The sequence below is a fragment of the Hypanus sabinus genome, chromosome 14 (genome assembly GCF_030144855.1).
Source record: "Hypanus sabinus isolate sHypSab1 chromosome 14, sHypSab1.hap1, whole genome shotgun sequence".
NCBI classification, from domain to species: domain Eukaryota; kingdom Metazoa; phylum Chordata; class Chondrichthyes; order Myliobatiformes; family Dasyatidae; genus Hypanus; species Hypanus sabinus.
In genome coordinates, this window is record NC_082719.1 from 3,093,270 (window position 1) to 3,106,202 (window position 12,933).

General features: G+C 38.6%; 1 protein-coding gene across 1 annotated transcript in view; it reads left to right on the forward strand.

The window, feature by feature from the left end:
* wdfy3 (WD repeat and FYVE domain containing 3) overlaps positions 1-12,933 on the forward strand; it is a 354,111-nt gene that overhangs the window by 133,425 nt on the left and 207,753 nt on the right. The window contains exons 9-12 of the mRNA XM_059988693.1: positions 639-1,106; positions 3,350-3,448; positions 7,295-7,488; positions 7,839-8,293. Coding sequence (XP_059844676.1) covers positions 639-1,106; positions 3,350-3,448; positions 7,295-7,488; positions 7,839-8,293 — 1,216 coding nt within the window. The remainder of the gene's footprint in view (positions 1-638; positions 1,107-3,349; positions 3,449-7,294; positions 7,489-7,838; positions 8,294-12,933) is intronic.

Sequence of the window (12,933 nt, forward strand, 5' to 3'; positions counted from 1 at the left end):
CATTGGTGAACTTTGACTTCTTGGCTTTGGCATCTTTGTGTTCGGACCAGGACAGACTTTTGGTGATGTTCACTTCTAGGAAATTGGAACTCCCGTCCTTTTATCCTCAACACTGCTACATTTGTAGATGATCAAGTCATATTGATACCAGTTGTGTTCCTCTATAGTTTAATAACAAGAAGGAAAGTTAATGCTGTGCACTAATATAATTAGGCAAGCATTCTTGGAGAAAGAGTAGGAGAGAATGTATTTTTGTTAAATCAAGAAGCCTTGACACCATTTTCTTTTTGTTTTGTATTGTTACCTAATTGTTGTGGAAAATGCTGTACTAAACAATGAAACATTAACATTGAAAATCTTATTGTACTGTGTTTGGAAAACAATTTATGGTATTGATAGGATTCAGGGTCCAGTGTTCATTAAGAAAATTGTAGCACTCTTGTCTCAAAAGTTATCAGCAAATTAAATGCTATATTGTTTCTCACTATTAAGGATATGAAAATAAATGCTACTGTTTATTTTTGATTTCACATAGTTCAATTTTACATTATTGGGGCATATCTGGATTGCATTTTCTAAAATTGTGGACTAGTTATTAAGACTGTGCATTGAATACTGTCATCCTTTTCTTAAACTAGGTCGCACAGTAAAAAACATCCAAGCCTTTTCTGTTCTTCAGATCGCCTTTTTAAAAGTGAAAACAAGCCATCTTGCCAGAATCATTTTAGATGCCATTTCAAACATCTATATGGCAGATAATGCCAATTACTTCATCTTAGAATCTCAGCACACTCTCTCTCAGTTTGCTGAGAAGATTTCCAAAGCCCCAGAGGTGCAGCCCAAGTACTTTGAAATATTGGAGTTTATTATCTTCAGCTTAAACTATATTCCGTGTAAAGAACTAATAAGTGTCAGCATCTTGCTAAAGTCCAGCACCTCTTACCAATGTAGCATCATCGCAATGAAGACGCTTTTGAAATTTGCACGCCATGATCCTATTTTTAGGGATGTGTATCGAGAGGTTGGATTACTTGAGGTGATGGTGAATCTTCTGCACAAATATGCTGCTCATTTAAAAGAACCCATTCAGAATTCTAATGATCCAGGTATTTACTTATTTGTATACATATTTTAGACATGATATTCCCAAGATAACTATTGTATTTGAATTAGAATATTATCTGGATTTTGTGTTCTTGTGTGGAAATGGAATGACAGAGATGGGGTAGGAAGCATGAGTGTGGGGCTATCTTAATGTACTGGCTGTTCATTTTCTGCCCGAGTTTTCAGATCAGAATGCCATATAAAACTTGATGCTATTACGTCAAATATGGCATTATTTATTGTTTCACTATCATAACTGAAGTGTAAAAATCGACTATAGTTTTGTAATTATTATTTTAGAATGCTTTCCAAATGCACCAAGGTTGGCATCCATTAAAATATTGTTGGGCATATTGCAAATTGCCTATCTGTAATTTGCTTTTGTGCTCATTCAGACATAGTTTTAAATCACTAAGTCCATTCATAAGAATGCCAGAAAATAGGCACAGGAGTAGGCCACTCAATACCTCAAGCCTGCCCTGTCATTCATGGCTGAGCTGTCCCATGCCTCACCTCCCCATAATTCTCATTTTCCCAGTCTTTCAAAAAATTATCTGTTTCATTTATGTATCCCCCAGTGATCTAGTCTTCACAGCCCTTTAGCGTAGGGAATTTCAAAGATATATGCAGTACATTCTGCATGATTTAGTCCTTCTGACCTGAAAAATTCTTCTTTTTTCCTACTCTGTCTTCAATGCGATAACCAGTCTATGACAACGCACTTCCCCTTATACTGTATATTAGCCTTTTATGTGACACCTCCAATACCTTTTTGAAAATCCGGCTTGATTCCATCTACAGTTGTCTTCTGTCAACTCTGCTCGTGACATCTTCAAAGAATCTAGCAGGTTTCTCAGTTTCCTTTTCATAAGAGTATACTGACTTGGTTTGATTACAAAACAATTCTCTCAATTAGTAGATATTTCTTTCTTGATTATAGATTCCATTACCTGGCTAACAATAGATGTTGAACAAACCTGCCTATACTTCCCAACATTTTGCATCCTCTCTTTGGAATAATTTAGTCACATATCTGGTTTTCTAGTTCACTGATACCTTCCCAGAACTCAGTGAATTTTGTAAAACTTCATCCAATGATTCTGCTATCCCTGCAGTTGTTTCCTTTAGAACTGTTACTGGTATGTAATCAAGACTGGTGGCCTGTCAGTCTATAACAATATTGTTTCTTGCAAGTTCTTAGTCCATCAGAAATCTTTGGGATTTGTCCAGTGTCCTGCACTTTGAAGATTGATGCAAAATGTGATTTAACATCTACCATTTCCTTGTTAACCATTGTTAATTTCCTAGACATGCTCTGTAAGGGTCTCACACTTAGCCTCCCTGCCCTCTTATGTGTATCTCTGAAAGCCCTTGCTGTTTGTTTTGATATTAATTACTAATTTGCTCTCGACATCAATTTTCCCCTCCTAATTAACTTGTTTGTCTTTTGCTGCTTATTCTTGTAAAATTCTTCTACTATGCTGTTAATCCACTCTGCTTTATATGCTCCAGTCTTAGATTGGATTTCATTTGATTTAATGTTTTTCTTGAAATATATTTAATATTCTAATTTCAATTTAACTATTAATCAGTTTTAGTTTAGTATTTCCATTAGTTGTCAATGCAGATGTATTTTGGTAATCGTGATTTGGCAATACAGGTTTCCCCCGCTATCCGAAGGTAGAGCACTCCTATGAAACCATTTGTAAGCGGAAATGACGTAAAGCGAAGAAGCAATTACCATTAATTTATATGGGAACAACTTTTGAGCGTTCCCAGACCCAAAAAATAACCTACCAAATAACACATAAAAACTAAAATGGTATGAACATATAATAAAAGCAGGAATGATATAATAAATATACAGCCTACATAAAGTAAAAATATTGTATATACAGTGTAGTTTCACTTATCAGAATCGAGAAGACAGCGAGCCAAAATCAATTTGGAGAAAAAAAATTGGCACGTACACGCATGTGCACACAACTGCCCACACAAGGCTTAATGGTCATGGTAGTCTTTCTCAGGGTAAACACACGTATAAAGCGGGCATCTTTTTTTCGTAAAAGTGAAAACCCTCTTTGGTTAGTGAAAACAGTTACTAATGTTGGTCTTTCATAATAGTGAGCTGTCGTAAAGCGAACATTGGCAAAACGGGAGCCACCTGTACAGTTGAAGTTATCAGGGCCTATAATGATGAAGTGAACTTACTATTTTTCCCTTGGAAATATCTTTCCTAAAATAGAATCTAAAGCAAACTTTTCATTGGAAGACCGGAATCAGCTTGCCCTATTGGTGATGGAGGCCCTGACTGTACTCTTGCAAGGATCAAACACAAATGCAGGTAATTTGAGCATCTTTTAATAAATTCAATTACAATGATTTTGAAGAAAATATGTGTTTACATAATAACAGTAATTTTGCATGGAATTCCTCCTCTTTACCCAAAAGAATGGCACATAGTTCTTTATTCATTTTTAGTACATGGATCTTACCAATGAGGTCAGCAAGTATTAATCAACTCACAATGTCCTGAGAAGGTATTGTTAATGTTCTGGAATAGTGCAGTTTTCTAATGAAGATATTCTCATAGTGGAGAATGGAATGTAACATTTTAATTCATGGGCAGTGCTAAAATGATAAAAATTAATTGTCCTTCTAGCAGGAATTGTTAGGTTTGGGAATTGCTGCCGAAGAAGCATTGTTGAGTTGCAGTCAAGCACAATTGTCACAATACGCTCATGGAGCTTTAGACTTGTGAGGTGATGTTCAAGCTTTATCCTGGATTGTGCTGCAGTTTTGTCCATCCATGCAAGTGCAGAGCATTTTGTCATATTTTATACTTTCCTGTAATAGATATTTTGCAAGTGATAAATGAACATTTTAGTACAGAAGCTAGCTGCTTCCTCCTTTAGTAACCAGAGCATTTGCATGATTGGTTGCGTTTTTGGTCATTGTTAATCTAGAGTATTGGTGGCAGATGAATTTGCATAATAATGCTTTGAATGTCAGTAGAAGATGTTTATGGTGCTTATGCCATTACCTGGAACATCTATAATTTTAAATGATGACATATAGTTCAAAATTCTTGTACGAGTTAAAAACTAATTTAATCAACACATTAGATAACCTAACCATTTCAGAAAATCTATTAATCCTTCTCTGAACTGCTTTCAATGCTTAACATCCTTCCTTAAACAAGGAGATCACTGATGTACATAGTACTCTAGATGTCTCCAGGAACAATACATAGTCAAGCTTTGAAGCACCTTGGTTTGAATTGACTGTTTACTCTTTTCCAGAGATGCTGCCTGACCCGCTGAGTTCCTCCAGAGTTTTGTTTGTATTGCTTTGGATCTGCAGATTTTCTTGTTTTTGTTATCGTCTGCTGTGCAACTGTTGGCAAATCTTCGTGGTTCATCATTTAGCTCACAAATGGTGTTTGCTATTCTCTTAGTCACACTCGTTATGGTTCCCACTCTACCTGTTAACTTGTTAGAGTTCTGTTTTCATTTCTCCCTCTCCGCTCATCTGAGTCCTGTTCCCTGTGTCCCCTGTGCACTCACAGCAGCCCTATTTCCTGCACTCACCAGGGGGGACCTTGGCAAGTATTACCTGGTGTGGTAGCTAACAAACAGTTGGGACTTCTGAATATTTGGATAGTGAATTATGTGAGTTTTAATGTAAATTGAATTTGGTCATGTATGAGCCATGATCTCACTGAATAGTTTGAAGTACTAAATGATTTCCTGTTCTTATCTACCCAATCAGATAATGCAGAGATGGTTAGTGGTTTAGGTATGTGTAAAATTACTAACAAAAAATGTTAGATATAATAAGCAGTGACTTTATATCAGTGGTCTTCTCACCAGATTAGTAGCACATTACTACATTGTGACTGTTCAATCTTACGGAAGAAACCGCACATTTTTTCACTATAACGTTGCCCAGGTCATTCCCATCACTTTCGATAAAGGCATTCATTAAAAGCATTCAGCCTGGAATATTTATGTTTTGCTTAATTTAGGAACAATATCAAACAAAAAACACTTTTGAAATCCACTTTTTAAGCATTAGTTACAAAAAAAGTACACTTATTCGTATATATGTGTTTTAGAACTGTTCATGACAGCTGTACAAGATTATGTGTATTCCCTGAGAGAACCAGCTCTAACTGAGTACTGTCTACCATAATGCACCTCCCCTCTGCATTATCCTGTAAATATGTCACAGCTGGTGGACATTAAAAAAAACGATATTGGCACTGAAATACTTCAAATCTTGATAAATTTATTTGGAATTGAGGATTCAGTTGTGTTCAGTATGTCAAGGTTCTATATTGGTCAGTCTGGTCTCAAAGAAGGTATAATTATTTACTACTAACAGTTTTGAATTCTTTGTTACATCATTTTCTCACATTACATATACAGTATTAACATAAAACAATACTCCTTGGAAATTGACACAATCACACACCGTATAAGCATCTTGAAAGGACTTCCAGTTAAGATGGCGCTACCAAACATGTTCGCCAGCTTCTAGTAGTCAAAAAGATAAGAAATCAGACTAAAAACATCACTATGATTACCTTTCCTTTCAAATTGTATTAAATTATCACCACAAACAGTGAAGGAGTGATGGCAAGGCGAGTTTGAGGGATGATTGGAGATGATGTGTTGCAGAATCGTTGCACTTGGAGATCTGATGCCACTAGAGCTGGCCCGGGTATGTGTTTGGATTGCTCTGAGCACTGAAAGGAGAAGTCATGGCCCTAGCAGAGGAGTTCCAGTGCTTGTTAAACTGACCTGGGAGTGAGGTTCATTCAGTCTAGGTTCTGAGCTGATCTGAAGAGTTTGAGAATAACATCAGGCTGGGCATTGGAATTTGGGCCTGGAGTGAAACACTAGGCAGCTTGGTCTAGGCCCCCAGGGCCTTCGCAGTAGCTGGGTATTAGTGCAAGGTACAATACGCTCTTTAGACCATTTAAACACAGGCCCAGATCAGAGATGAGAGCAATTTCACTCACTGTCTGCAATCTTCACTCCTCTCTCCAGGGTGCCAGAGCCTTTGGTTATTCTGTCATTGTGTCCATTTAAACACCAGCCCAGATAGACTGAAAAGACAGTGTCAGTCAGAACAAGAACAGATTTCATTCTTTCTCCATGACGGTTATCTCCATGGCATTGAAATTATGAAGACTGCCCCAGCTGCTGTGATCCATGCCCCATAATAAATGAACTGACAAGCAAGGCTTTGGGCCTACTCCAGGCCGCTCCAGGGTTCGGATCTGAGGACTTAGTTTTGGTTCAGAGTGTTTTTTACTTCAATTGTTTGCATGATTTGTATTTTTTCTTCCTCCTGCACATCCAGTGTTGGCGTTTTTATTTCTTTAATTGTTTTTTTGTTGGGACTTCTCGCTTTGTGAGCAAGCAAATCTCAAGGTTGTATAATTTATGCAGTCTTTGATAATAAATGAATCTTATATTTTGAAATTGGTTAGCAAAATAGGGATCAGAAGAAATTGTCACAGATGTACTATGATAATTTTCAAATGGGTTCTTTAAAATGTTTTTTGAATAATTGATCATAGTTGATAGTTTTAAGCAAATCAAATTCATTCGAACTAAAATGAATGTAAAAGTTCCAAATTTTATTTGGGAAGTGGTAGTTTCTTTTCATTTTCACTGTATTGCTAAAAACTAATAATGGCATTTTTTTCAATATAACTTAAATGCTACATTTAAGTGTTAACATCGAATCAGAAATTTCATTCAGTGGAATTTATATAACTGAACATTAATATTCAAAGTCAATTGGTAAAAAGGGTTATTCTACTCAGGTTGTGTGAATATGTTAAATTATGGTGTACTCTCTTCATGAAAATATTTAATTTTTTGTAATTTCATAATTAGCACCATAGAACAAGTTGTTATGTACTTTAGTGCACATCCCATAGTATGTGAAAACATGGCAAACTGGAACAGCAATTGGTGGTGTTGCCTCAGTGTTCCAAGGATCTGGAGTTGGTCATGGTTTTGGGTGTTGCTTGCAGTTTACTTATTCTCTCCATGACTATGTGATTTTCTTCTGATAATTTCCCAAAAAGTTGCTAGTAGGTTATTGGCTTCTTAAAACAAACAGAATATCATAAAATTATTCAAACAAGTTTTTTTTCTACATTTATTTTAAGGTGTTTTCCGGGAGTCTGGAGGAGCACGATGTGTTCATAATATAGTGAAGTATCCCCAGTGTCGGGAATCTGCACTGATGATCATACAACAGTTGATTTTGTCCCCTAGTGGTGATGATGATATGGGTACCTTATTAGGACTGATGCACACAGCTCCACTTACAGAGTTACAGCTCAAAACTGATATTCTCATGGTAAGATATTTATATTTAGGGTTTGCTTTTATTTTCCTATTTCTTTTAAACTCTGTCAAATATCTAAACCTTAACTTCAACTCAATATCTTATGAACAGTAAGAACTAAATAATGCAGGAAATTTTGATCAATAACTCAAGTTAGGATTAATACTTGAGGCTGTTGTAGATGAATATCGAGGTTTGAACTTTTGGCGATGACGGGCTCTCATATGGTTATTTCTTAATTTATTGAGGTCTTGTTAAATCTGTTTTCTGAACCCTGACCAGATTATGCTATACTAGAGATCTACTCTATATTGTCAATAACCTGCATATTTGTTTTCTTGAAATGCCAATTATCTCCACAGGCTCTCCTTACTGTGCTGAGAGAAAGTCATCGCACACGGACGGTGTTCCGAAAAGTTGGGGGATTTGTTTATGTCACATCGCTGTTAGTTGCAATGGAACAATCTTTGAGTAACCAACCTAAAGGAGTGTGGGAAAAGGTGAACTCAAACCAAGTCTTTGAACTGGTGTATACTGTTATCTCTACACTGACAGCAGCAATGCGTTACGAACCTGCTAATTCACATTTCTTTAAAACTGAAATTCAGTATGAAAAACTAGCAGATGCTGTGCGTTTGCTTGGTTGTTTCTCAAATACACGACAAATATGTGCGACGACCTCATATCCGTTAAATATCCAGCCAATTCAAAAAATACTTGAAGATGATGCATTGTTGGATTCAGCAGGTCCCACACTGAAACATTGTAGTAAACTTTTCTGTTGTCTGTACAAAATGGCCACGGATTCTTTTGACAGGTAAGGACCAGACCAATTTGGCTATTATTAATTTGGAACTTCTTTTAAAGTAAGATTTTTATTTCTACAAAATAACAATTCAAACAACTGTCTGTTTCAGTACAGTTAAGTTTTAGTATTCATGATATATAATTTTTCAATTTTTTCTTTAAATGGTGATACTTAGTAAGAACAAGGTGAAGATTGCATGATTACGCGAATGACAAATGTTTCGTAGCAGTTCTTATTGGAATAAAGTAGTTGTTCTATACTGAATTCTTAGTGTTAGTACTTAGAAGTGACTTAATTTTTTATTCTAATTCTTAAGATTATGATCCTTATATGTATACACAATTGTGATTTACCTGTGTTAATATGGAGTTAAGTAAAATTAATGCCTGTAGATGAACTTCAACATGTATTTCTGCTAAATTTAACATCACTGGAAGATTTTTTTCCCATCTTGTTTACTGGGAACAATGAGTGTGATTTCTGAAACTGCAATATTTCACTTTCAATTTATTTGTGTTTGCTGTTTTTCTGTTTCAATGTTTTTACTAGTATACAAGTATTTTCATTGTTTTTAGCCTTGGCAGTTACAGATTGTATTACAGAGTTCGGACTTAACATTTTTTAGAAAAACTTATTTCTTTGTAAGAAGTTTGCAAACTTCAGCTAGTACCATTTTAGAACCGTCAAGGACAACTGTAGGTACAGTTTGATTTGGGCAACTCGAAAGTAATGAAGGTGCAGTCACTGTGGAATTCAAAAACCAGAGAAGAGCAATCACTCTGGGTTTACACTACTGACTTCTCCCTCCCCGGTGGTCTCTGAGTCATTAAGGAACTGATGTACGGCAAATTAGGGAAAAGTGCTTAATTTATTTTAATGAATCTTGTAGTAGTATATTATAATATATACATAGATTGATACTAAGTTTACTTTGAACTTCAAACTTATTTACTAAAATCAGCCACTCTACCCGCACCGATTACCTTTGTCACCTGTTAGAACAGCTAAATCAAGTTATTGAGACATGACTTGCCCTGCACAGTCATTCTGGGTGTCCTGTAATTAGGCCATGGTTTTCCAAATACAGGTGTCCCCCACTTTACGAATGTTCACTTTACACCACTTTGCTTTTACAAAAGGCTTACATTAGTACAACAACACACACAAAATGCTGGTAGAACACAGCAGGCCAGGCTGCATCTATAGGGAGTAGCGCTGTCGATGTTTCGGGCCGAGACTCTTCGTCTGGAAGGGTTTGTTGTTGTTTGAATTTCCAGCATCTGCAGATTTCTTCGTGTTTGCACTTACATTAGTAACCCGTTTTTGCATTACAAAGAGGATTTTTACCTTTACAAAAATTTTTCCCATATAAATTAATGGTTCTTTGCTTTACGCCATTTCGGCTTAAGAAAGGTTTCATAGGAACACTCTACCTTTGTAAAGGGGGTGGGGGGACTCCGGTACTGGTAAGTGCTATTTCCTAAGAATCTGTAAGATAGGATTACACATGGTAGGTTCATCCAGAAGATTGAGGTGCATGGGCTCCACGATGACTTGGCCATTTCGATTTAGAATTGGCTTACCCATAGAAGACAGAAGGTAGTGGTTGATGGATCTTAATTTTGACTGGAGGACTGTGATTATAGTGTTTTGCAAGTATCCACGTTAGACCTCTGCTTGAATTGAATGAAACCACTGGTTGGGTGGGCCAATAAGTTTGCAGGTATTACAAGTTTTGGAGGCATTGTGGAGAACATGGAAGATTGCCAAAGGATAAAGTGGGATACAGTGGATATGGGCAGAGAAATGGCAGATGGAGTTTAATCTTGCCAAGCGTGATGTGTTGCACATCAGGAGATCAAATATAGAGGGGCAGTGCACAGTTAATGGCTGAAATCTTAATAGCGTTGATGTTCAGATGGATGTTGAGGTCCTCAATCAGACCTCCCTCAAAGTGCCTGTACAAGTTGCTGGGTATAAAGAAGGCATATGGCGTGACTACCTTTATTACTTGGGACATTGAGTCCAAGAGTCAAGAAAGTATGTTGCATTTTTATAAAGCTGGTTAGGCTGCATCTGGAGTATTGCATTAGATTCTGGTGACCCCATGATAGGAAAGATGTGGGGACAACGGAGAGAGTGCAAATAAAGCTTACCAGGATGATGCGTGGATATGAAGAAGTTGGACAAACTCCTTGTTGCTTTCCCTAGAGTGGTAGAGGCAGAGGAAACCAAGTAGAAGTTTATAAGATAATGAGAATACAGGATCATGAGGTTATAAGATCTTTTTCCTTGGGCTGACATGTTGTCAGAGGGCATTCATTTAAGTTGAGAGAGGGTAAGAGCAAAAGAGATGTCTGGAGCAAGTAATAAAGACAAAATTCTGCAGATGCTGGAAATCCAGAGTAACACACACAAAATGCTGGAGAAACTCAGCAGGTCAGGCAGCATCTATGGAAATGAATAAACAGTCTGTGAGTCCAGACCTTTCGTCAGGACAGGAAAGGAAAGGGGAAGAAGCCAGAATCAGAAAGTGTATGGAGGGGGAAGGGAAGGAATACAAGATAGAAGTTGATAAGTGTAGCCAGGTGTGTGGGAAAGGGGGTTAAAATAAGCTGGAATGAAATAGGTGGAAAAGTTAAAGGGCTGAAGAAGGAATCTGATAGGAGAGAGTGGTCCATGGGAAAAAGGAAAGGAGGAGGGGCACCAAGGAAAGGTGATAGACAGGTGAGGAGAAGAGAATAGGTAAGAGAGGAGACAGATTGGGAAATGGAAGACGGGGGAAGGGAGTGGGGGAAATTACCAGAAGTTAGAGAAATTGATGTTAATGCTATCATGTTAGAGGCCACCCAGATGGAATATGAGGTGTTGCTCCTCCAACCTGAGTGGCCTCATCATGGCTGTAGATGAGGCCATGGACTGAAATATCAGAATAGGAATGGGGATTGGAATTAAAATGGAGGACATATCAGGAGCACCAGATATAATAGGTGACCCCAACAGATTCGCAGGTGAGTTGTTGTCTCACCCGGGAGGACTGATTGAGGCCCTGAATCAAAGTGAGGAAGGGGTTGAATGGGCAGGTGTAGCACTTCTGCTTGCAAACACTAGATTCAGGAGGGAAATAAGTGGGGAGGGACAATTGGATAAAGGGAGTGAGCCCTGTAGAAATCAGAGAGTGGTGGTGTAAAGGTATATTTGTGGTAGGATCTCGTTGAAGATGGTGGAAGTTGCGGAAATTGATGTGTGGGATGTGAAGGCTCATAGGGTGGTAGGTGAGTTCAAGAGGATCTCTCTCCCTGTTAAGGCGACAGAAGAGAGTAGTTGCCTGGGAAATCGAGGAAATGCAGGTGAGGGGAGCACCAATGGTGGAGGAATAGAAAGACTGTTCTTTGAAAGAGGAGAAGGAAAGCCTCATCCCGGGAACAGATGTAGCAGAGATGAAGGAATTGGGAAAAGAGAATGGCAACTTTTACAGATCACAGGGTGGGAAGAGCTATGGTCAAGATAGATGTAAGATTTAGTAAATTTATAAAATATGTCAGTAGACAGTTTGTCCCCAGAGATGGAGACAGAGAGATTTAGAAACAGTTTAAACTTGTCACAAAAAGGCAGAGTGGAAGTTGGAGGCACAGTTGATGAAATTGATGAGCTCAGCATTGGTGCATGAAGCAGCACCAATACAGTTGTCAATGTAGTGCAGAAAGAGTTGGGGAGCATTACCAATGCTGGAAGAGAATTATACAGTGGTGGGTGTCTAGAATGCTCTACCGGAGTAGTAATGGAAGCAAACATGATAGCGATATTTAAGAGGCCTTTAGATACATGTATACGCAGAGAATAGAGGGATAGAGAATAGAGGACATTGTGTAGGCAGAAAGGATTAGTTTAAACACGAGGAAATCTGCAGATGCTGGAAATTCAAACAACACACACAAATTGCTGGTGGAACACAGCAGGCCAGGGAGCATCTGTCGACGTCTTCCTTTTTTAAACAAAGAGGCTTCCCTTTCCACCATCAACTTTGCTCCCAAATGCATCTCTCCCATTTCCCGCACATCTGCCCTTACCCCATCCGCCCACCACCCCACTTGGGATAGGGTTCCCCGTGTCCTCACCTACCACCCCACCAGCCTCCAGGTCCAACATATAACTCTCCATAACTTCCGCCACCTCCAACGGGATCCCACTACCAAGCACATCTTTCCCCCCCCCCCCACCATTTCTGCTTTCCACAGGGATCGCTCCCCACGTGACTCCCTTGTCCACTCGTCCCCCCCCCCCCCATCCCTTCCCACTGATCTCCCTCCTGGCACTTATCCTTGCAAAAGGAACAAGTGCTACACCTGCCCTTACACTTCCTCCCTCACCACCATTCAGGGCCCCAGACAGTCCTTCCAGGTGAGGCGACACTTCACCTGTGAGTCGGCTGGTGTGGTATACTGTGTCCGGTGCTCCCGGTGTGGTGTTTTATATATTGGTGAGACCTGACACAGACTGGGAGACCGTTTCACTGAAAACCTACGCTTGGTCCGCTAGAGAAAGCAGGATCTCCCAGTGGCCATACATTTTAATTCCGCGTCCCATTCCCATTCTGATATGTCTATCCATGGCCTCCTCTACTGTCAAGATGAAGCCACACTCAGGTT